The 26,364-nt window shown below is 39.2% G+C and overlaps 1 protein-coding gene across 8 annotated transcripts in view; it reads left to right on the plus strand.

Moving 5' to 3' along the window:
• The window catches only part of LOC129426138 (dihydropyrimidine dehydrogenase [NADP(+)]), a 235,502-nt gene that overhangs the window by 129,812 nt on the left and 79,326 nt on the right, over positions 1–26,364 (plus strand). For 7 of the 8 annotated variants that reach the window (XM_073864234.1, XM_073864235.1, XM_073864230.1 and 4 more), the window contains 3 exons: positions 2,162–2,314; positions 9,238–9,311; positions 18,955–19,024. In XM_073864234.1, the coding sequence (XP_073720335.1) occupies positions 19,004–19,024 (21 nt within the window). In that variant the 5' untranslated portion in view covers positions 2,162–2,314; positions 9,238–9,311; positions 18,955–19,003. The remainder of the gene's footprint in view (positions 1–2,161; positions 2,315–9,237; positions 9,312–18,954; positions 19,025–26,364) is intronic. The other variant, XM_073864231.1, reaches the window with a different exon arrangement.

Consider the following 26,364-nt stretch of genomic DNA (forward strand, 5'->3'; position numbering starts at 1 on the left):
GCGCGACCTCACATAATACGTCATCACGTCAAGAGGTCATGGATGACGTATGCGAAACTACGCCCCAGTGTTTACAAGTGTGGAGAAAGAGGATCGTTCCGACGTTGTTGTATGTCGAATGATAATAATTAATGTCTTTGTGTCAGTTTATTGTTTTAAATGGTCCGCAAATGTGCGTTTCATATATGTAACACGTGACCTTACGACATCATTACGCAATTACGTGAGGTTGCGCTGGCTCGTCACACGGCCAGAGGAAGAAGAGAAGTTGTGGATGTGTTGGGGTCCATTAAAGTCCATTAAAATGAAAAAATCCTGGAATGTTTTCCTCAAACAACATAATTTCTCCTCGACTGAACAAAGAAAGACATTAACAGTTTGGATGACATGGTGGTGAGTAAATTATCTGGATTTTTTTTAAGAAAATTGACTAATCCTTTAAAATCAATGGTAAAATGAATAGATTTGGCACGCACAAAGTCCAAAACAATATCTATAGGAAAATATATATGTTTAACATTTTTTCTTTCTTTTATTGTTTAAATTGACATTGAGACTTTAAAACCAGGATTTTTTCATTCATCAGTCTTTTCACACAGTTTGAACTATAAGCAATGATATAATGATATCATGCTTGCACCACGAACATATAAATAAACCTATGCAATAATGAATAATTAAAAATGCATAAAACACATTTCTGGCCGACTGTTTCTAAATCAAATTTATGCTAATAAACATCAATTAGATCAAATTAGCCATAACAGTTTCTTTCTGTCTTCAAAACTGTTTAAATGTTGTAAAATGAAGTTTGCGTGCTATTATTGTAATTGTTCTGTAAAGGCATAGGTTCTAATTAGGATATGCAAATCATCCTTTCACACTGCTAAATTATGATGGATGGTTTATCAAAGTTTAAAGGATTAAGCTGTCACTCTCTTTTGTTTGTTCTGTTGGATTTATCGGCTCAATTTTCACAGGACGAAAACGCAAAATGTAATTTATTAACCCCTTAGCCTCTTTGCTTCACTTTGTATTGAAACAGGTTCCTTGTTGACTTTAATTATTGGCTCTTGCTTTATTTGGATTAAGCAGTTTGAATGAATCTCCACATAAATACTAAAATACGGTAAATTACTGAGTGCTACTGTAAAAAATAAAATGATCTAGTCTGTTAAAGACTTGAAGACACGGCGAAATCAAAAGAGATTGTGTACTTTAAAAGTGTGTACACCCTAGCATCATATTGTCGCAGTGAATCTGCACTTCCAGAAATATCAAATATGAGTTGCTTTTTACTGTCGAAACAAAGCTCTGTCTGTTTATGCAAGGGTTTGAAACGTGGCACAAAGCATTTCTTGGCTGGTACCCCAGAAGATATGTCTACACTGGTTATGGCCTGAATTTGTTGGCTTGGTGGAGACTAATATTGTGGTCCAAAGCCATTAGCCAATGGCAGTTCACCTGATGGTACGACTCTTGTGTCACTGCCAGCTTCATTAGCAGGCCTTCTAATTTACCATGTGGACTGATTACTGTCCGACAGAGATGACCTGTACTCTATACAGTCTAATCACTGACGGATATTATAACAGTTTGGCTCAGGAATTCTGATGGCAAGCCATGAATTTTCAAGCAGAGCTTAATGTAGTCCCAAAAGCATCTTTCCTAGCTCATGGGCACGTTGGCACTTTGGAGAAGAGACTGTAAAGAAGAAGAAGAACATCTAGAGATGTAAGAAAGAGAAGATATTAGTGTGAACTGATGGGTGAATTATTTTATTTTGTAGCGTAAAAACCACAGATTTTTGTGCTAGACTTCATTTTCCTTTCTGCACGGCACAATTTCAAAAGCGTATAATTAAATATGAATTTAGCTCCACTTTTAAAGTCCCCGGGGAGAGAAGGGAAATAACACATTTTTATAGAATATAGCAAACTATAGAAACTAAAGCCATAGTTTACAGTAAAGCTTCCGCTGGATTGGATGATTCATGGCGAATTTCACTTTAGCACTTTAATGCGAGGTCTGTTTTTAAAGTATGGTAATTATAAGCCATTATTAGAGGTCACATAGGGTCACAACCACCAGACGGCATATTGGTGGACTTCCGATGTAGCTAGACTCATTGCACCAATAATATCTCTTTCTCTTCCTGCAGGATTTGGTGACCAACGTGTCTCCGTGTATTATACGTGGGACCACCTCTGGACCCTGACAGGGTTCCTTTCTCAACGTTGAGCTGATCAACGAGACCAGGCGTAAAGACTGGTGCCAAAACGTGAAGGAGCTCAAAGCTGATTTTCCTAAGAATGTAAGTTATAAATTAATCTAAATTTTAAGCAATACTATTTAAAATAATGCATCAGTAATAAGCAAAATAATTCTCCAAGATGGCGACCAAGTTGTCCTCATTAATTTATAAAGGGATACAAAAAAATTGTGCCATGATTTACTCACCCTTACGGCGTCCTCCATGTATATGATAATCTTTTATTCAGACAAACACAATTGGAGTTCAAGCTTTATAATGGAAGTAAATGGTGTTTCTGATTTAAAGGAAAACACCACCGTTATTTTACCATGTCTTACCTAAAGTTAGACGAATTAATACATACCTATCTTTTTTCAATGCGTGCACTTTTAATCTTTGTACAGCGCTTTTCGAACATGTTAGCATTTAGCCTAGCCCCATTCATTCCTATGGCTCCAAACAAAAGTTTTAGTTTGTGCCACCATACTTACTTGTGTAACTACTTGTGTAATAGTCTTTAAATAGGGAAAACATGGAAGTGTTTGGTGGCTTCTAAATTCATCCCTGTTTGGAGCCATAGGAATGGATGTGGCTGGGCTGAATGCTAACACATTCGCGACGCGCTGTACAGGGAGTAAGTGCACGCATTGAAAAAAGATAAGTGTGTATTAATTAGTCTAAGCTGGGGTGGGAACATAGTAAAATATTGAAGAACGTTGGTGTTTTCCTTTAAAGCCCCCCTCAATTTCTTGTGAATGCGTGGCGGTCGTTAAATATGGATATTTGTCTTACAACATCGCAACTGTTGCCCTCAGAAAGCCTTTATTAACCCACTGGAGCCTTGTGGATTACTTCTGTGAAGGCTTGATGGACGTTTTTGGGCTTCAAATCAAAAGCACCATTTACTACCATTATAAAGCTTGGAACAGCCAGGACATTTTTTTATATAACTCAGATTGTGTTAAAATAGTTAATCATATATATCGAAGATGGCTAAGGGTGAGTAAATCATGGGATAATTTTATTTTTTTGGGTGAACTATCCCTTTAATATTTAAAATACAGGAAGGACATAATGTGGAGTGAATTAATAAATCAATGTATATGATTATCCTTTTTTAGACAAACACAATTGGAGTCCAAGCTTTATAATGATAGTAAATGGTGCTTCTGATTTAAAAACTCCCAAAAACGTATGAATGTGTGCCGGTCATTAAATATGGATATTTTTCTTACAACATTGTAATGGTTGCCCCTCAAAAGGCCTTTATTAGTCTTGTGGATTACTTCTGTGAAGGCTTGATGGACTTTTTTGGCCTTCAAATCAAAAGCACCATTTACTACCATTATAAAGCTTGGAACAGCCAGGACATTTTCTAATATAACTCAGACTGTGTTAGTTTGAAAATAGTTAATCATATACATCGAGGATGGCTTGAGGGTGAGTAAATCATGCGATAATATTATTTTTTGGGTGAAATATTTCTTTAATATTTCAAATACAAGAAGACAGAATGTGGAGTGAATTAGAATTAATAATTTTAAGATTAGATCAGTTAGATTCCACCATGGATGGAAATACCTGTTATATCTAAATAAAACTAAAATACGCCAATATCTTGAATATTTTTATATCTTACATTAGGAATTGAATGACTATGAGCATGTATTGTTGATGCTGCTTCTACAATTATGAACATAAACGTTTCTTTTGTATAGCACGTTGAGAACAAATTGTTTCATATCTCTTTCTTTCAACATAAGGAAGTCTTTGTTTTTGTTGGAATCCACATGGGACTGTCCGTGCTATCTAGTTATTCTCGATTTTCCCTCAGTGGTTTGGCTTTCAAGTCATAAAATTTGAATATGATTCCAATATTCATTCCTCATTGTTCCATTTATTATTCATAGTAATGTGATCCTCGTGTTTGCTAATGAAATCCAAATATTTATGATGTGAGCCAGCTCCATCCGTAAGTACATTTTTTCATACCGCCGTCGTATTGGTACGAGCGACAGGAGCGAATGCTTGCTAAAATCACGAAATGGCAACACATTCTGTATCTATCTAGGTTGCTTTTTAGTCCTGAAGAAATATCAAAGGGTTAATTGATTTCTCCAGGACTTCCTGATGGCAATCATGGGCTGCACTAATGGAAGCCATGCCCAGCATTCACCAGGCTGGCTTTTGTATTGAGGATGAAAGCGGCGGTGATATATCAGTTCTTTCTGAAACAAGGTGAAGAGAGAGAGAAGCTTCTTTTAAGGGTGCCGGCTGAGCAGAGATTTTCATCGCTGCCTTAACATATAATGGCCATGTTTTTGTGTTGAGACAGGACGTCGGGGTGTACATTCGGATAAATAACCAATAGCCTTTGGTATGCGTCACATATGTGCACAAAAATTGTCTGCTTTCTATTTCTAGTTAAAGGTGGGTGGTATTAGGGGAGGGGCATTATTATTCTACATTGCATTTGATTGTGCAGAAATGTGACCTGCCCAGTCTGTGAAAACCGAGATAAAGTCATTTTTTGTGATTTACTTTAAGGAAAACACCAGCATTTTTTAATATTTTACAATTTTTTACATCAACTTAGATGAATTAATACATACCTATCTTTTTTCAGTGCATGCACTTTTAATCTTTGTACAGCCCTTTGTGAATGTGTTAGCATTTAGCGTAGCCCTATTCATTCCTGTGGCTCCAAACAAAAGTTTTATTTTGTGCCACCATACTTACTCGGTCTTTAAATAGGAAAAACATGGACATGTTTGGTTGCTTCTAAATTCATCCCTGTTTGGAGCCATAGGAATGAATGGGGCTAAGCTAACGCTAACACATTCACAAGGTGCTGTACAAAGATTAAGCGCACGCATTGAATAAAGATAGGTATGTATTAATTCATCTAAGTTGAGGTAAGAACATAGTAAAATATTGAAAAACTGTGGTGTTTTCTTTAAATCATGTAAATAACATTCTGTAATAATATAACCTTGATATTTTAAAGGATTAGTCAATTTTCTTAAAAAAAATCCAGATAATTTACTCACCACCATGTCATCCAAAATGTTGATGTCTTTCTTTGTTCAGTTAAGAAGAAATTAGGTTTTTTGAGGAAAACATTCCAGGATTTTTCTCATTTTAATGGACTTTAAAGGACCCCAATACTTAACAGTTTTAATGCAGTTTTTCAAAGGACTCTAAACGATCCCAAACGAGGCATAAGTGTCTTATCTAGCGAAACAATTGTCATTTTTGACAAGAAAAATAAAAAATATGCACTTTTAAACCACAACTTCTCGTCTATCTCCAGTCTTGTGATGCGCCAGGGCGACCTCACGTAATTGCGTAATGACGTCGAAAGGTCATGTGTTACATAATATGAAACGGACATTTGCAGACCATTTTAAACAATAAACTGACACAAAGACATTAATTAGTATCATTCCACATACAACAACGTCGGAACGGTCCTCTTTCTCCACACTTGTAAACACTGGGGTGTATTTCGCATACGTCATCCGTGACCTCTTTACGTGATGACGTATTGCGTGAGGTCGCGCTGACGTGTCACACGGCCGGAGATAGACGAGAAGTTGTGGTTTAAAAGTGCATATTTTTATTTTTCTTGTCAAAAATTACAATCGTTTCACTAGATAAGACCTCTATGCCTCGTTTGGAATTGTTTATAGTCCTTTGAAACTGCAATTTTAAACTGCATTAAAATATTGGGGTCCATTAAAGTCCATTAAAATGACAAAAATCCTGGAATGATTTCCTCAAAAAAATTAATTTCTTCTCGACTGAACAAAGAAAGACATCAACATTTTGGAAGACATGGTGGTGAGTAAATTATCTGGATTTTTTTAAGAAAATTGACTAATCCTTTAAGATGTTTTTGCGGCTTATGTACTGTATGTCTGTAAAGTGTAGTTTAGTTAGAACACTTATCCTTGCATTTACAGTATGCACCTGTGATTGTCAATGACCATTTTAAACGGTTTGCTTGTGTTGTTACAGAGAAGATGGTTTCTGTTATTAAATTTATCAGCATGAGAGGAGAGGTCAGGGTGAATTTCTACAGTTCCTGTGCTGTTATAACTCTCGCAGCCGCTGCAGGAAAACTCTCTTTCCTTTCATAAAAAGATAGAAACAGCCCTCAAACCTCATCAGAACGCTGCCATCCTCGGTGCAGCTCAGACCTCTGCCAAATTGTGGTTTGCTGTTATCACTTCTTCCATTTTTCCCATTATTAGGAAACGGTCACAGTGCTGCGTTAGGGAATTGGCGGGAGTCATCGCTCCACATGTTCTCATATCGCCTCTAGGTGACCGATCTCCATGGAGACACATTGTTAGAGTGTTCGAGGAGTTTGAATGTGGTCGCTGGAAGCGAGGTTATTGAGCTTATAACCTGGTAATCCCTGATACCCTGAACCCGGCAGCCTCGTGCCGGTTAACGTGACTCGCCGACGGGGGGCTCAGACCGGATTGGTGTTAATAAACTTAAAACCAGATCCCTCTCTAGCTTTCCAAGGGCCGTTTCGCAATAACACGACGTTAACGTGAGCAAAGGTCAAGCTCAAATCAAAACAGAACACCCGAAATGAAGCTTGCCGTCGTCGTGGGTGCTCTTCGGTGGCTCTGGGTTTATGGTAATATTACCAAACGCTATTTCAAGGTGTATCAAATATCACTTATATGTCAGTGTTGTACAGTAAATCTCGCCGGTAAATGTCAGAGTACTTAACTTTATTCGCCCCCTAAAACTTGGCAATATTTTCTGCTCCCGTGTAGGTGGGCTAAGCTCAGCGCCTAACTGCCTGCTGCTTTTGGGTAAACGTAATGCCCAAGAGATTTATATCTAGCGGAAATTTGTCCCGGGGGGACAACACAGCCTCCAAGTTTAATATCCTCCCATGAAATCAGTTTTCTCCGAGTCTCCACGGACTCCTGTTCGCCTGTTGTTAGGACCAATCTTTTCTGTCTCCTTGACGCCCACCCCTGCATCATCGACTGCGAATATAAGTCACGGATATCTGATGAGACAAGAGTTTAGATGTAATCACATTGTTGGACAAAGCAACCCTAGATAGGGTGCCCTTCATTGTGGGGGTTTTCTAGGCATCTCTATATAAAAACCCATAATGGAGTGCCGCCACATACGCAGTCAACATGGTTAGATTTTTACTGGAGGAAAATGAGAGACGTGGTGACCTGGTTAAATCTTTTATCCCGCTAGTCTAGCCAGGGGAATTTCTTGAGAAATAGACCTGGCTACAGTGTGGTGGCTTCTGTGCAGTTTGTGCATATATCAAAAGCTTTTTACCGAACATCTTTTATTACCGAAACCCAGGAGTTGTTTTGTAGGAACAGGCCTTCTGTAACCTGTTTTATGACTGGCCAAAAGAAGAAAAAAAAGAAAACAGCAAACAGAGAAAGCTAATCTAGAAAATGCTCTTATCTAATGCCTCGCTTTGGGGCTTGATGCTGTTTTAATAATGCCAGTGTGACAGTGGATTTGTCCTCTTCTTGTGAATTATAAGTATTGATTTTGCGACTTTGAGGGTTTAGAAGGAGGCGGCTGTTTTTTTAAAGACTAGATAATAGCCTTCAGATCTATTTTATAATCTTGATGACCCTTTTTTGTCCATGTCTGTTAAAGGCCATGGGGTAAGAGAAAGAAAACCTGTTAAACCCTTTAAATCTTGAAGTGCACCTATTTTAATGCTAAAAACAACGTTATTTTGTGTATTTGGTATAATTCAATGTGTTCACGTGGTTTATGGTGAAAAAAATATATTTATTTCCACATACCGTACATATTTGTAGCTCCAGATTTCACTCTCTTCCTAAAATGCGTGGATTTGAAAAGCTCGGTGTCCCTGATTGGCCAGCTAATCTGTACATTGTGATTGCCGTGAATACCTCTGAGAGTTCCCACAGGTCCTTGAAATCCTTGAAAGTTTGTGAATCTGGGGGAAAAATTCAAGACCCTGGGAAGTTTTTGAAAATTTACATACATAGATACAGGTCATTGAAAATGCTTGAATCTATTTAACGCAAGAAGTTTTCTGGAAAAAAATCTGTATTATTCCCTGTGTAGTGTAGGATAATATCATACAAATTCTAGACTTTTTAAGCACACATGTTAAACTGTTCACTTTAAATGCTTATATCTTCTGTATGCGAATGATGATTCATACCAAAATGCTTTTTTGCATAGTTGTGTTTGACACATGAAAACGTCTCGGGTTACGTATGTAACTGTTGTTCCCTGAGAAGGGAACGAGACGCTGCGTCTCCCTTGCCATACTTCCTGCATCCCTGTAACGCCGTCTTTGTCAATATTTCAGATAGCGATATACTTCCTGGCTCCCGCATCACCCTGTCTTTGTCGTTATGCCTCACCATTGGTTGAATTTGATGTACACATTTAGACGCACTTACCCCTGGAAGCGTCCCCAAAGTGTCATCGCAGTGACGCAGCGCAAGTTCCCTCGAAAGGGAACTGTAACAATGTATCTTAAAAGGTACCAAGATGTAACCTTGCTCTCACTTAAAATGTGTCCCCGCATTTAGTCCTTGAATTTGAGGGTATTGGACCTGGAAAGTCCTTGAAAGGTCCTTGAATTTGAAGTTAACTAAGGTGTGGGAACCCTGACCTCTGACGTCAGCAGGAAATGTGACGCTCCCTACCATGTTTGAAAGATTTGGTCACAATCCAATGCTAACAGGAGTTAATTTACAGGCTGTGAGTCCGAAGCGGGAGGAATTATGAAAATGTCAGTCTTCACTACATCACCAATCCCAGGAAGTAAACTGTTGCCTACAATCCGTGTGTTTGTTGTAGTCCAAGAAAATAAATTTACGTTAGAGACGATAACTCGCGTCATCATTTACTTTAGGGTTTGTATTTTTGCATATCGTTAACATGTACTAATACACACTTACACACCAAAAGACTGTCTATCTTCTCTTTAGCACAGATTGTCATATCCAGCGTAATGTGCAGCTACAACAAAGCGGATTGGACCGAGCTTGCCAAAATGGCAGAGGTGAGTCTTTGTTATGCTAATTTGCGGTTACACGCAGTTGTGAAATAATAACCTCATCCCTTAGGAATAATTTGGCTCTTTTGATAATGCTATTTGCGTACCAATGCCATCGCATACCGTCCTGTACCGAACTGCAATACATTTACTGTTATCAAAAAAAAAGGCCCTTTATTGAATCACTGGCAACTAATCCTGGATCTAAAGGCTACATTTATGGGAAATGCTTATCGGAAGCAACTAATCTGATGTTGCCAAGAAGCTGAGAGGGATGCTGGATGCCAAGGAGTGAGCTGCTGATGGCTGGATGAGACGGGAGGAGAGATGGAGAGGGGGATGGAAGAGAGGAAATAAGAGGACTTTCCAGACCAGGCTGGTCCATCTGTGAGTTATCCGGTTTTTGTCATTCAATCTGAACGGCTTCGAACCGGAATTTGTGCAAACAGCATCTCAACCATCATGCATCTTATACACAATCTTCTATGCAGGATACGTCATGCGTGTAAGATATACAGAATTATGTATAATCACAGGTCTTGATATTTCAAGTGGATATACAGGAAGACAGCGGAGTGACCCCGGGATTAATCATAGTTGACTTGCAGATCTCAGGCGCTTAATTGTGCAGAGAAAATGGCTAAAAGTAAACAGTCCACGTGTCAATGTGTTAATTCTCGTATCGATTACATCGACGCTCACCCCCATCCTCGCTCTCACCTCATTAAACCGGCCTGTCAAACCCTCCCAAAACCCTCTTTTACTAACGGCAAAGATGGACATCTGGTATTTCCTGCCCCCCACCCCTCTCCATACTACTGTCATTATGTATTCGCCAGACGTCCCCTGTCACTGGAGCCCAGGTACGTTTTGCATATTGTGTATTCATAAGGCAAGTCCGTGATGTAAAGCGCGGCGAGACCATCGCTTCAGGGTACCGCTGCTGTATCGCGCCGCACTCCTTGCTTTAGGCTGGAAAAAATGAACAAAACAAATTTTTAGGTTCTGCTTTTTTACCTATATTAGTTGAAAGCGAAGAATTGATCCGTTTTCAGACACAAAATGAGAATTGGGCTAATGTGACGTGCGAACGGGTGAAATAACGTTTGTCTTTGTAGCTCGTCTGGTCGGTGAACTCCTCCGTGGCCCGAATGCCTCGTCTTCCTTATGTCGGCTGTTTAGCTACCTGTGCCAGCAAATATGAAATAAAGGCTCAGTTGCCATGGCAACTCAGTTTTCAAAGAGAATCAACCATTCATTCCCACTTTGAAATCTAAGGGAGCACTTAACACTGTACTTCGCCTAAGGATACTACTTAAAAGTTTTTTTCTCTTCTGTGCTTTCTTGCCTTTCCTCGCATGCTCACCTTTTCTCTGTCTGTCTCTCTCTCCCTCTCTTTCTCTCTTTTCTTCGTTCGCGGGAGTGTCGGAGTGAAGTAAACCTTTTTGCTTTCATTCGCCATCTCTTTTCTGCTACTTCCCTCCATAAAATCGCTGTCTTTGAGAGAAATATTACATCATAACGATGCGCCTGAGGCTATAATTCATAAATGTCAAAGTCTCTCCGTGAGCTGTTCCTATTTTATCCAATTGAAAGTTGGCAGAAGAAAAAGGAACAGTGGATTGCAGATAAATGGTTGAAAGCAGGTCCAATAATAAGTGTGCAGATGTTCGTGACTGGCATTGCTGCGGAGTCTGTGAATACGTGAATTTAAACTACTGAATGTCCTACTGCTGTCACTCCAAACGCCAATCCCTAGGCTGCACCCCATCTTGTTTGTGCAAATGATTGTAGGATTGAGCTTAAGCTATGATTGTTATTAAGCAAGACTTTTAATGCTGATTGCTCCAAAAATGATTATTTATATAGGCAAGTTTTACTTTCACAGTCTTTGTTTTGCTAACATCATCTACAACCCAAGCATTTCTGATTGCTAGTTGTCTTATTGGCTGCTCAGTTATCGCAGAGACTTTTTTAAGGACACCTGTAGTTGGGACACTTCTTACATTGTATTTTTAACATGGATTGTTAGTAAGTTCTGGTTGTTAATAAATAAATATTGTGCAAGTCAGAATCAGGTTCTAGAGCGGATTCTCCTTTTCGTCCTTCTTTCATGGCTGTTCCTCTCACCTTTAAAACACTTTTTATTCACAACTGCTTTGCTCTTCTTATCATCTCCCTAAATCCCCCTGAGATCAAACTAGAACTGCTGATCCAGAGAGTATGACAGGGATGGGTAATGTTTTCCTTATCAGGGAGTTGATAATCCTTGTCAAAGACAGCTGCACATTTGATCTAGATCTGCTTCAGGCCTGAAGATCTTCTCTGGAGTATGTCCATAAAATCGTTAGTAGCCTAACTTCAAAAAAGTGCTGTGGCAATACCATGATACTTACATTATTCAAAAACCTATGTTATAAACTACGGTAGCTTATTATTTCTGAATTCGTATACCTTGGTACTTATGATGGCCAATGGTATCAAGTAGATGCATTGAAGCTTAGTGTATTGCCAGCTTAGCAACGCTTCCAGAATATGCTAACACCCACACAACAACATTTTAGCAAACACATAGCAAAGTGTTAGAAACCACCTAGCAATGTTCTAGCAACCATCCAAACCATCCTAGCAAAGCACACCAACATGCTAGCAACACAGAACACCCTAGCAACTACCCATCACATCCTTGTATCCACATAGCAGTGTGCGAACAACCACACAGAATATCCTAGCAACCACACAGTACTGTGCTAGCAACCACCCAGACCATAAAACAACCATATAGCAACGTGTTTGAAACCACCCACAACATTCTAGCAACTACAGGGCAACATGCCAGGAACCACCCAGACCGTTCCAATGTAGAAACAACCTAAAAATCCCTAGAAACCACATAGCAATTCACTAGAAGCCACCCAAAACACTTTTTCGACCAAACAGCAGCAATGTTAGAAGCCACCCAGAACACCCTAGCTACCACACAGCAATGTGGTAGAAGCCAGCAGGAACACCATAGCAACCACATGGCAACATGCCAGCAACTACCTAGACTGTTTTACTGTAGCAACCATTCAAAACACCATAGCAATCGCATAGCAACATGCTAGAAACCACACAGAACACCCTAGCAATCACGTAGCAATGTGCTAAAAACCACTAAGCACACAATAACAACCACACCAACGTGCTAGACACCACATAGAACACCCTAGCAACCAAATAGCAATTTGCTAAAAGCACCCAGAACACCCTAGCAACCACATAGCAACATGCTAGAAACCACCCAGGACACCCTAGCATCCACATAGCAACATGCCAGACACCCCCCAGAACATCCTAACAACCAAACAGTAACATGCCAGCAAACACAAAGACTGTTCTACTGTAGCAACCACCTAGAAAACCCCTAGCAACCACATAGCAACATGCTAGAAACCGCCCAGAACACCCTAACAATCGTATAGCAATGTGCTTAAAAACACTCAGAACACCCTAGCAACCACATAGTGACATCCTGCAAAAAAAAACCCAGAACACCTTAGCCAACACATAGTAACATGCTAGAAACCATCCAGGACACCATAGCAACCATATGGCAATGTGCTCAAAAACAATCAGAACACCATAGCAACCACATAGCAACATAATAGAAACCATCCAGAAAATCCTAGCAACCACATAGCAATGTGCTGAAAAAACACCCAGAACACCTTAGCAACCACATAGAAACTTGCTAGAAACCACCTGGAACACATTAGCAACCATATAGTAACATGCTAGAAACCATCTAGAACACCCTAGCAACCATATAGCAATGTGCTAAAAACACACAGAACACCCTAGCAACATGCTAGAATACATCCAGAAAACCCTAGCAGCCATATAGCAATGTGCTAAAACACACACAGAACAGCTTAGCAACCACAGAGCAACATGCTAGAAACCATCTAGAACTCACAAGCAACCACATAGCAACATGCTGAAAAAAACCCTCCCAGAACACCTTAGCAACCACATAGCAACATGCTAGAAACCATCCAGAACACCCTAACAAACGTATAGCAATGTGCTTAAAAACACCCAGACCAGCCCTAGCAACCACATAGCAACATGCTAGAAACCACCCAAGAACATCCTAGCAATCACATAGCAAATGTGCTTAAAAAACACCCAGAACACCCTAGCAACCATATAGCAATGTGCTAAAAAACACACAGAACACCCTAGCAACATGCTAGAATACATCCAGAAAACCCTAGCAACCATATAGCAATGTGCTAAAACACACACAGAACAGCCTAGCAACCACAGAGCAACATGCTAGAAACCATCTAGAACTCACAAGCAACCACATAGCAACATGCTGAAAAAAACCCTCCCAGAACACCTTAGCAACCACATAGCAACATGCTAGAAACCACCCAGAACACCCTAACAAACGTATAGCAATGTGCTTAAAAACACCCAGACCGGCCCTAGCAACCACATAGCAACATGCTAGAAACCACCCAAGAACATCCTAGCAATCACATAGCAAATGTGCTTAAAAAAACACCCAGAACACCCTAGCAACCATATAGCAATGTGCTAAAAACACACAGAACACCCTAGCAACATACTAGAATACATCCAGGAAACCCTAGCAACCATATAGCAATGTGCTAAAACACACACAGAACAGCCTAGCAACCACAGAGCAACATGCTAGAAACCATCTAGAACAGACAAGCAACCACATAGCAAAATGCTGAAAAAACCCCACCCAGAACACCTTAGCAACCACATAGCAACATGCTAGAAACCACCCAGAACACCCTAACAAACGTATAGCAATGTGCTTAAAAACACCCAGACCGGCCCTAGCAACCACATAGCAACATGCTAGAAACCACCCAAGAACATCCTAGCAATCACATAGCAAATGTGCTTAAAAAAACACCCAAAACACCCTAGCAACCATATAGCAATGTGCTAAAAACACACAGAACACCCTAGCAACATGCTAGAATACATCCAGAAAACCCTAGCAACCATATAGCAATGTGCTAAAACACACACAGAACAGCCTAGCAACCACAGAGCAACATGCTAGAAACCATCTAGAACAGACAAGCAACCACATAGCAAAATGCTGAAAAAACCCCACCCAGAACACCTTAGCAACCACATAGCAACATGCTAGAAACCATCCAGAACACCCTAACAAACGTATAGCAATGTGCTAAAAAACACCCAGACCAACCCTAGCAACCACATAGCAACATGATAGAAACCACCCAAGAACACCCTAGCAATCACATAGCAAATGTGCTGAAAAACCACCCAGAACACCCTAGCAACCACACAGCAACATGCTAGAAACCATCCAGAACACACTAGCAACCACATAGCAACATGCTAGAAACCATCCAGAACACCCTAACAAACGTATAGAAATGTGCTAAAAACACCCAGACCAACCCTAGCAACCACATAGCAACATGCTAGAAACCACCCAAGAACACCCTAGCAATCACATAGCAAATGTGCTGAAAAACCACCCAGAACACCCAAGCAACCACACAGCAACATGCTAGAAACCATCCAGAACACACTAGCAACCACATAGCAACATGCTAGAAACCATCCAGAACACACTAGCAACCACATAGCAACATGCTAGAAACCATCCAGAACACCCTAACAAACGTATAGCAATGTGCTAAAAAACACCCAGACCAACCCTAGCAACCACATAGCAACATGATAGAAACCACCCAAGAACACCCTAGCAATCACATAGCAAATGTGCTGAAAAACCACCCAGAACACCCTAGTAACCACACAGCAACATGCTAGAAACCATCCAGAACACACTAGCAACCACATAGCAACATGCTAGAAACCATCCAGAACACCCTAACAAACGTATAGAAATGTGCTCAAAAACACCCAGACCAACCCTAGCAACCACATAGCAACATGCTAGAAACCACCCAAGAACACCCTAGCAATCACATAGCAAATGTGCTGAAAAACCACCCAGAACACCCAAGCAACCACACAGCAACATGCTAGAAACCATCCAGAACACCCTAACAAACGTATAGCAATGTGCTAAAAAACACCCAGACCAACCCTAGCAACCACATAGCAACATGATAGAAACCACCCAAGAACACCCTAGCAATCACATAGCAACATGTTAGAAACCATCCAGAACACCCTAGCAACCATATAGCAATGTGCTAAAAACACACAGAACACCCTAGCAACCACATTGCAACATGCTAGAAACCATCCAGAACACCCTAACAAACGTATAGCAATGTGCTAAAAAACACCCAGACCAACCCTAGCAACCACATAGCAACATGATAGAAACCACCCAAGAACACCCTAGCAATCACATAGCAAACTGAAAAACCACCCAGAACACCCTAGCAACCACATAGCAACATGCTAAAACCATCCAGAATACCCTACACTGTAAAAAAATTCTGTAGAAATTGCAGCTGGGTTGCCAGGAATTTACCGTAGATTTAAATTTTTTTACTGGCAACATTTTGTTCAAAGTTAAATGAACATTAAACATTTACAAGTCTTTGTCTTTACGTAGTAAAACTAAAAAACAGCATCAAGCAAAACATTCTGGGAAACAAAATCTGAAGCAAAAAAACGAAAAAGGTTGGTGATGATTTCTGGTTCCCAGAATGCTTTGCATGTGGCTGTTATTGTATAGTTTAATTCTGTAAAGATAAAGACTTGTTAATATTTAAACTTTATTTAACTTTGAACAAACTTTTGCCAGTAAAGAGCATACATTTTAATCTACGGTAAATTACCGGCAACCCAGCTGCAATAACATTGTAATTTCTACGGAATTTTTTTTTACAGTGTAGCAACCATATAGCAATGTGCTAAAAACACACAGAACACCCTAGCAGCCACATTGCAACATGCTAGAAACCATCCAGAACACACTAGCAACCACATAGCAACATGCTAGAAACCATCTAGAACACACAAGCAACCACATAGTAACATGCTGAAAAAAACACCCAGAACACCCTAAACCACATACCAACATGCTAGAAACTGCCCAGAACACCCTCGCAACCACGTAGCAACATGTTAGAAACCATCCAGAACACCCTAGCAACCGTATAGCAATGTGCTAAGAAACACCCAGAACACCCTAGCAACCACACAGCAACATGCTAGAAACCACCCAGAACACCCTAGTTTCATGGCAACAAGTTGTGCCCGGGCAAACATCACTTACAGAACAATTTAGAAAATCTTCATGAATGCCATGTCTTCGTGTTACTGTTGATACAGCAAGAACAGAGAGATCTCACAGTCACTTCCTCAGCAAACTGCTCTCGCCTGTTTTGTTTTGCCTTTGGCTTGTTTTAAATCTGTTCCCTCTCTCTCACAGCTAAGCTGGCAATATCAAGCAGTCGTCTTGCCGGCCTCTCTCTGAAAGCAGCTTACTGTGATGAGAGATGATAGCACTTAATTCACTGCGTGCTTGTCGCCCCTTTTGTTGGCCAGGAGGGAGAAAAGGAAAGCCTGCCCCCCCTTCCTCGTCCTCTCCTCTCTGTAAAGGTTTTAAAAGAAACTGGGTGAAATTAAACATTATTGATAATTGGCTTTAGGATCACGGCACATTGTGTCCATTTTGTACCTGTGTTTGGTCCTAATTGACCATGAAATCTGGGGCCTAATCCTGTAGGGTGGCAGGTCGGTTCTCGTCCCCTGGCTGACAGTGATGAATAGCATCGCCCAACCTCGCGGTCCTCTGCACTTTGTAAGGCTAAAATGCTTATTATTCTTTTCCCCCCTTAATGGCTGTCAGTCTGCGAAAATTCATAAATCTGCAGATAGAGTCGATGTGGCAGGTTTGTAGAGCTTTTTGTAATTGTTTAAATCCCCCATGTGATGTGGTTTAAAGCCCCCGTGGATCTGTAATTGCCTGTCAAACTCGCCTCGGCTCCGCACCCCACCACGGTCTGCGCCTGCTCGCCGCCCGCCCGTCTCTGGTGAATCCGTGTGGAACACTTATCACGCACTCATCTATTTTAAAGCCAATGTCTCAGTCATCGCTGATTCGGCTCGCTCATTGTTTCGCATCTGCTTGACTCTGATAAACAATAAAATAGTTTGTTTTTCCGGATGCGTTCTGTATTAGTTTGTGTGCCACTTCATTTGTGCCATTGCATGGTGAATATGCACTTTGCATCAAAAGATTATTTAAAAATACATTTCAGAGAGACATATATGATTAGTTCCACTTGCATGGTTTGTTACGAACATTACATTGGCAATAATAAAGTTCCTTAACGTTTCTTTGGTTTCGGGTTCAGCAAAGGCCAATGTTTTAAACAAGAGCCATTTTTGCTGTACAGTGTATATATGGATCTTTGGATAAACGTGTCTGCCAAATGCATAAATGTGAATGCATGTTAATCTGTTAAAAATATTTTCAATGCAAAGTGATTTACAGTAACCCTATGCATTTTATTTGTGTTCCCTTGGGATTAAACCTGTGAGCTTTACACCACTAAATGCAATGCTTTACCAATTGAGCAACTGTACAGGATGACATACATCATAGGTTTAGGTATCAGTTGTTAAAGGATTAGTCCATTTTCTTAAAAGAAAAATCCAAACAATCTACTCACCACCATGTCATCCAAAATGTTGATGTCTTTCTTTGTTCAGTCGAGAAGAAATTATGTTTTTTGAGGAAAACATTGCAGGATTTTTCTAATTTTAATGGACTTTAATAGAGCCCAACATTTAATACTTAACTCAACACTTAACAGTTTTTTTTCAACGGAGTTTCAAATGACTATAAACGATCCCAAACGAGGCATAAGGATCTTATCTAGCAAAACGATTGTCATTTTTGATAATAAAAATAACAAATATACACTTTTGAAGCACAACTTCTCGTCATGTAGATCCGGTCGTGATGCGCCAGCTGACCCCACGCAATACGTCATGACGTCAAGAGGTCACAGAGGACGAACGCGAAACTCCGCCCCAGTGTTTACAAGCGTCTTGAAAGAGGACCGTTCCTACATTGTTGTATGTCAACTGATACTAATTCATGTCTTTGTGGCAGTTTATTGTTTAAAATGGTCCGCAAATGTGCGTTTTATATATGTAACACGTGACCTCCCTACGTCACTACGCATTACGTTAGGTCGCGCTGGACCGGTTTAAAAGTACATATTTTTTATTTTTCTTGTCAAAAAATGACAATCGTTTCGCTAGATAAGACCCTTATGCATCGTTTGGGATCTTTTATAGTCCTTTGAAACTCCGTTGAAAAAAACTGTTAAGTGTTGAGTTAAGTATTAAATGTTGGGCTCTATTAAAGTCCATTAAAATTAGAAAAATCCTGCAATGTTTTCCTCAAAAAACATAATTTCTTCTCGACTGAACAAAGAAAGACATCAACATTTTGGATGACATGGTGGTGAGTAAATTATCTGGATTTTTCTTTTAAGAAAATGGACTATTCCTTTAACAAAGAAAGAAATCGTATGGGTTTGGTGTTACTAATTTGAATCTTTATTTTGATAAATTGTGTGCATGTGATGCATAGTTAGAAAATGCATTTAATAAATCATTTGATGCCTCTGTGTCTATCTCACAGATGCCTGGAGCTGAATCTATCATGTACTCATGAAATGGAGGAAAGGTGAATGGTTTTCGCCTGTGGGCAGGTAAATTCAACATTCAGTGCTCGCTACAGTATATACAGTTACGAATGCAGACTATTGTCATTGCATATGTAAATCTTTTCATCATAGAGCACTACAATGTTTAATTTATAGCAAAAATATATATTTTATGCTTTTACTTTTTGGATGGTTTGTTAAGTTTCAACGCAATTTAAAATTGCTGTTTCAATTGAACTTCAAAGGGCTCTAAACAATCCCAACCGAGACATAAGTCTTATCTAGTAAAACCATTGTCATTTTTGCAAAAAAAAAAAAAACTTTTAACCACAACTTCTCATCTTGCACTAGTCTTTTGACTTAGTCGCCAGCATGACCTTATGTATAACATAATCACATCGAAAGGTCACGCATAACATATACGAAACTACCACTCCAGTGTTTACAAGTGTGTACTAAGAGGATCGCTATGACGTTGTTGTATGTTGAATGATACTAATTAATGTCTTTGTGTCAGTTTATTGTTTCAAATGGTCTGTAAGTGTGCTTTCACAATTGTAACGCATAACCTTTCGACGGTGATTACAGTACATAATACATAAGGTCATGCTGGCACATTATTTTGCCGAAAATGATAATTGGTTTGCAGGGTTCCCACGGGTCCTTGAAATCCTTGAAGTTTGTGAAAAAATTTAAGGCCTTGGGAAGTTCCCTGTGTAGTGTAGGATAATATCATAAAAATTAGAGACTTTTTAAGCACACGTGCTAAACTGTTCGCTTTACATGCTTATATCTTGATTCATACCAAAATGCTTTTCTGCATAATTGTGTTTGACACATGAAAACGTCTCGTGTTACGTATGTAACTGTTGTTCCTTGAGAAGGGAACGAGATGATGCGTCTCCCTTGCCATACTTCTTGCATCCCTGTAACGCCGTCTTCGGCAATATTTCAGATAGTGATATACTTCCTGGCTCCCGCATCAACCTGTCTTTGTTGTTAAGCCTCACCATTGGTTGAATTTGATATACATGTTCAGATGCACTTGAAGACATTCCCAAAGTGTCACGGCAGTGATGCAGCGCGAGTTCCCTCGAAAGGGAACTGTAATAATCTTAAAAAGGTAACACGATGTAACCTTGCTCTCACTTCAAATGTGTCCCCCAATTTAGTCCTTGAATTTGTGGGTATTGGACCTGGAAAGTCCTTGAAAGGTCCTTGAATTTGAAGTTAACTAAGGTGTGGGAACCCTGGGTTTGCTAGATAAGGCCCTTATGCATCAGTCGGGATCGTTTGGAGCCATTTGAAGCTGCACTGAAACGGCAATTTTAAACTACATTGAAAATCCAAAAGGAATGTTTTCCTCAAATAACTTAATTTCTTTTTGACTGAAGAAAGAAAAACATAAACATCTTGGATGACATAGGGTTGAGTAAATTATAATTTTTTTATGAAAGTGGAGTAATCCTTTAATATCAAAAATAATAGATATAACAAGACTGAGCAATCCTATTACTATAAATAGGGGATAGTGCAAAGCTTAAAATGGTCGCTCTGGTGATAGAAGTCACGCCTTTTATTAAAAAAAAAAAACAATCATTAATCGATAATGTCATTTTTGACGATGCACAGTAGGTAAAATGACCTCGATGACCTTAAGAAACAAAAGTTATGGTACAATTGTTTGTCAGAAATATGTTTTTTGTGATTTCAGAGATATCAGTCTTTCCCCATTAAAGTAGATTGCATGAGTGAAATAAATGCATTGCAAACATGTTTGCCTATGGCGTGACTTGCCTAAAGGGACTGTTAATATGCCATTTGATTTTTTTTGTACCATGATGCGTCTGCCATCACATTTTATGTTATGTGCAAGTGGCTTGTTTGGTAAAGATGCAGTTTATCTATCTGACTTTAGTCTTGTGGACTTTACTGCTGCTCTGATGGTGTGCATGTTTGTGTGTTGAGATGGAAAGTTTGATTGACTTTAGCCTTCAAACTGGAATGTATGGATTGGATGGCATAGCAGGCAATGTTATTTTACTTGTTAAATGATCTTAAATATCCTTAAAACAAGATACATTTACACAAGAATCAAGATTCCACAAGATGTTAAGACTTGTTTTTAGAAATTTACTATTTAATTAGGTTTATATTTTTCCTCATATTAAAATTTTTTTTCTTCTCATTTTTAAGCACAAATCCAACAAAACTGAGTGAGTTTTATGAATAAAACAAGAAAGAAATCATTTGCAAATGCTGTAAATAAATAATACATACATTTATTTTTAAGACATATTCTCCATAAAGAGGGCTTATCGTACCCAGTTGTATATCCTAAGTAAATTTATCTTGTTTTAGGGGATTTTAAAAGATATATTTGCTCCTGTTTATATAATATCCTGTTTACTGTGTTCAGCTTTTTTTATTTGGTGATAACAAAGTCACATAGGATTTTTAGACAATGTACCATAAATATCTCGCATTACAAAAAATAATGAATCAGTAAAACTAAAGTCCTGGCAGATTTAACAGCGATGTGTGTTTGCATCGAATGCTGCTTTGTGTTTAATAAGGTATAGATTCATGTGCAGTCACACATGTATTTCAGTGGCTGATGGGAAATGCTGTTGTGAGCTTAACTTTCCCAAACCTGCATCACTGCTTCTCCACTTCACCATAGCCATAATCGTTTTCCATCACTTCACGTTCATCTGTCAGATAAATAATCCACAAATAATCCTTTTTGCACATTGCAAATAATATTCAAAGTGCAGTGATTGTGCTCTAGGCCCGTTGAGGTTTTTGTTTGTTGTGTTTTGCGTTTCACGCTCAGGCATGGTGCCTATTACAGAGTAAAACAGCAAAGTCTTGTTTATGGTTTTATGATTACACCCTCGGTAACTGTGAAAAGTGAAATAACATCCTGTCAACTGATAGTGCTTGATAAAAAACATCACATCTCCGCACATCGGAGAACTTTATTTTGTGCATGGTTTGATGCGCGGTTGTTAAATAGTTGTAAAGTGATGCCTGTTTATTGACCAGAGCCGGTTATCCTGCATATTGTTGTGGGTAGACCAATATTACCGTTATATTTCAGATCTTTCTAGCCCTACAATAGCTCTGTGTGAGAACCATTTGAATTGTTATATACTAAAAAGCTTTTTTCCCTTCAATAGCTTTTGATTTTTATCTTAGTAAAATGTGAAATTTAGCCTGGATTTCACAGAGAGGGTCACAAATATGCATGAAACAGCACTGTCAGCACACGCTGTATGCCTTTTCTCAAATAAATAAATGGATGTATGTATTTATGTTTGAATATGTATGTTTGTTTGTTGTGGGTTGGGAACAATTTGTTTATCAGTACATGCCCTCAAAGAAATTATGATATGGTTTTTAAAAACAAATCTTTTTATGCCCTTAAATGAATCAATATATGCCCTCAAACACATTTGTATATGTCCTCAAACACATTTGTATATGCCCTCAAACAAATCACATATGGCTTTAAAAATAATCTTTCAAACAAAGTGTATGCCCTTAAAATGAATCAGTATATCCCTCAAAAGAATCATTATATGCCCTCGAATTAATCAGTGTATGGCTTGAAATGAATCTGTATATGCCCTCAAATGTATCAGTGTGTGCCCTCAAACGAATTAGTATATGCCCTTAAACGAATCTGTATATGCCCTCAAACGAATCTGTATATGCCTTCAAATGAATCTTTATATGCCCTCAAACAAATGTCCTCAAACGAATCTGTACATGCCCTCAAACGAATCTGTATATGCCTTCAAATGAATCAGTATATGCCCTCAAACAAATGTCCTCAAACGAATCAGTGTATGGCTTCAAACTAATCAGTATGTGCCCTCAAATGAATCAGTATATGCCCTCAAATGAATCAGTATATGCCCTCAAACAAATGTCCTCAAATGAATCAGTGTACGGCTTCAAACGAATCAGTATGTGCCCTCAAATGAATCAGTATATGCCCTCAAATGAATCAGTATATGCCCTCAAATGAATCAGTATATGCCCTCAAACGAATCTTTATATGACCTTAAATGAATCAGTGTATGGGTTAAAATGAATCTGTATATTCCCTCAAATAAATCAGTGTATGGCTTCAAACGAATCAGTATGTGCCCTCAAACGAATTAGTGTATGCCCTTAAACGAATCTGTACATGCCCTCAAACGAATTTGTATATGCCCTCAAACAAATGTCCTCAAACGAATCTGTAAATGCCCTCAAACGAATCAGTATGTGCCCTCAAATGAATCAGTGTATGGCTTGAAACAAATCAGTATGTGCCCTCAAATGAATCAGTATATGCCCTCAAATCAATCAGTATATGCCCTCAAACGAATCTTTATATGCCCTTAAATGAATCTGTATATGCCCTCAAATGAATAAGTGTATGGCTTCAAATAAATCCGTGTGTGCCCTCAATTGAATCAGTATATGCCCTCAAACGAATCTTTATATGCCCTTAAATGAATCTGTATATGCCCTCAAATGAATCAGTGTATGGCTTCAAACGAATCAGTATGTGCCCTCAAATGAATCAGTATATGCCCTCAAATTAATCAGTATATGCCCTCAAACGAATCTTTATATGACCTAAAATGAATCAGTGTATGGGTTAAAATGAATCTCTATATTCCCTCAAAAAAGCAGTGTTTGGATTTAAACGAATCTGTATATGCCCTCAAACGAATCTGTATATGCCCTCAAACGAATCTGTATATGCCCTCAAATGAATAAGTGTATGGCTTCAAACAAATCCGTGTGTGCCCTCAATTGAATCAGTATATGCCCTCAAACGGATCAGTATATTCCCTTAAATGAATCAGTATATGCTTTCAAACGAATCTGTATATGCCCTCAAACAAATGTCCTCAAACGAATCTATATATGCCCTCAAACAAATAAGTATGTGCCCTCAAATGAATTAGTATATGCCCTTAAACGAATCTGTATATGCCCTCAAACGAATCTGTATATGCCCTCAAATGAATCAGTGTATGGCTTCAAACAACTCAGTATGTGCCCTCAAATGAATCAGTATATGCCCTCAAATCAATCAGTATATGCCCTCAAACAAATCTTTATATGCCCTTAAATGAATCAGTGTATGGCTTCAAATGAATCTCTATATTCCCTCAAAAAAGCAGTGTTTGGATTCAAACGAATCTGTATATGCCCTCATACAAATCTGTATATGCCCTCAAATGAATAAGTGTATGGCTTCAAACAAATCCGTGTGTGCCCTCAATTGAATCAGTATATACCCTCAAACGGATCAGTATATTCCCTTAAATGAATCAGTATATGCTTTCAAACGAATCTGTATATGCCCTCAAACAAATGTCCTCAAACGAATCGTATATGCCCTCAAACGAATCAGTATGTGCCCTCAAATGAATATATGCCCTTAAAGGAATCTGTATATGCCCTCAAACAAATCTGTATATGTTCTGAAATGAATCAGTGTATGGCTTCAAACGAATCAATATGTGACTTCAAATGAATCAGTATATGTCCTCAAACGAATCTCTACATGGCCTAGAATAAATCAGTGTATGGCTTAAAACAAATAAGTATGTGCCCTCAAATGAATCAGTATACAGTATGCCCCAAAACGAATCAGTATATGGCCTCAAATTAATTAGTATATGCCTTCAAATTAATCAGTGTATGGCTTCAAATAAATCAGTATGCCCTCAAACTAATCTGTATATGCCCTCAAACAAATATCCTCAAACTAATCTGTATATGCCCTCAAACAAATCAGTATGTGCCCTCAAACGAATAAATATATGCCCTTAAATGAATCTGTATATGCCCTCAAACAAATCTGTATATGCCCTCAAATGAATCAGTAAATGCCCTCAAATGAATCAGTAAATGCCCTCAAACTAATCAGTATATGCCCTTAGTATTATGGTTTTATGATGTTTTGTGTATACATGATCACTGTGTTTTGTTCCTTTGGGTGAGCTGCACTGTTCTGATGTGTCCTCATCCAAATGGTTACACTTGATCTGGCTGTGAAGGTCTGTCACATGAATTACACCAAAGAGGATATATTTAACCCAGTGCATTAACATTTCTCTTTCCCTGTATCATGCCAGGAAAAACACACACAGCATCTGTTCACCTGACTGTACATTACAGCACTGGAAATAAACCAGCGTTCCCATCCAAACAGCGGTAGAGTTATTTCCCTCCACTGCGGCTGTAAATTCACAGTCATATCAGTTGCGGTTTCCGTAGATTTTCGGCTGTAAGACAGAGAGCTAATCTAGAGCCCCGGGGCTGGAATCTGCCATGAGAACTAAAGAGACACAATATCATTTAATCACTCCGTTTGGCACCTTCTCTGCTTTCTTTGCCCGTGGAAAAGAAAGAAAAAGCATTAATTCAGCATTATTTGTGACTGCATGAAGAGAGATACGATTTGATTTTAATGGGATATTAATATTCTGTCTCTATCATTCTCATTTCAATTTGTTTTCACAATGAAACCTTCCCTATTTTCTCAGAGCTCATGTTGAACGTTTTAACTCGCGGCAGATTAGAGATGCTTTTTGTTTACATGTGTTAAATATTAACACTTTGAATGCGTGTTAACTGTTGATCAACAATTTGAACGCTAATGTGTGAATTCACTGAACGTGTTTGAGTATTACGTGATTCAACCAAACCAGATTCTCAAAAATTAAATCTTGTTTTTGTGCTATTTTGAGCCTACCGAACAGGGCAGAGCGACACCCGACTTCCATCACGCCTCCTGCGGGACCTGTCGGCTCTTAACAAGAATGCCCACCTTTCCCGACCTTGCACTGTAAAATTAAAATTTCAGGTGTAAAGCTGATATTTTTCCTGCATTCCTGTCTGCACTTCTCCCTTGGCCCTTCGCCCCCTCTTCTCACAGCCTGAGGGGGTTGTCGGACCACTCCATCTCTCTCTCTTACCTCTTGGCACCTCTCTTCTGTTTCCTTTAGTGAGGAAAATACATAAAGAATCCAAAACGCCCTCTCCTTTAATTTCATACAAGCCCCCCTCCCCTTAACCACACAGCCACCTGCCAAATCAGTGCTGCCGGAGTCACCGTGCAAGTCACTCAGCCATTATTGCAGCTCACAAGTCGATTTTCATCTCTGAATGCTCTTCAGTGGCTACGAAAGCTCTCTCGCCCGCTCGCTACCCCCTCCGCCCGCGAGGCACGCCGCCTTTTTAAAACACTCACGCGGTATGTCTGCTTCCAGGCCCGCAGAAAGCACCTCTTCATGTGAAACCGGGTGCCGATGGGTCACGGACTCTCTGCCAATGCGGGCCGGCCACACAGGTGCGCTCTCTCCATCAAA

Source organism: Misgurnus anguillicaudatus, chromosome 25 (assembly GCF_027580225.2).
Source record: "Misgurnus anguillicaudatus chromosome 25, ASM2758022v2, whole genome shotgun sequence".
Lineage (NCBI taxonomy): Eukaryota > Metazoa > Chordata > Actinopteri > Cypriniformes > Cobitidae > Misgurnus > Misgurnus anguillicaudatus.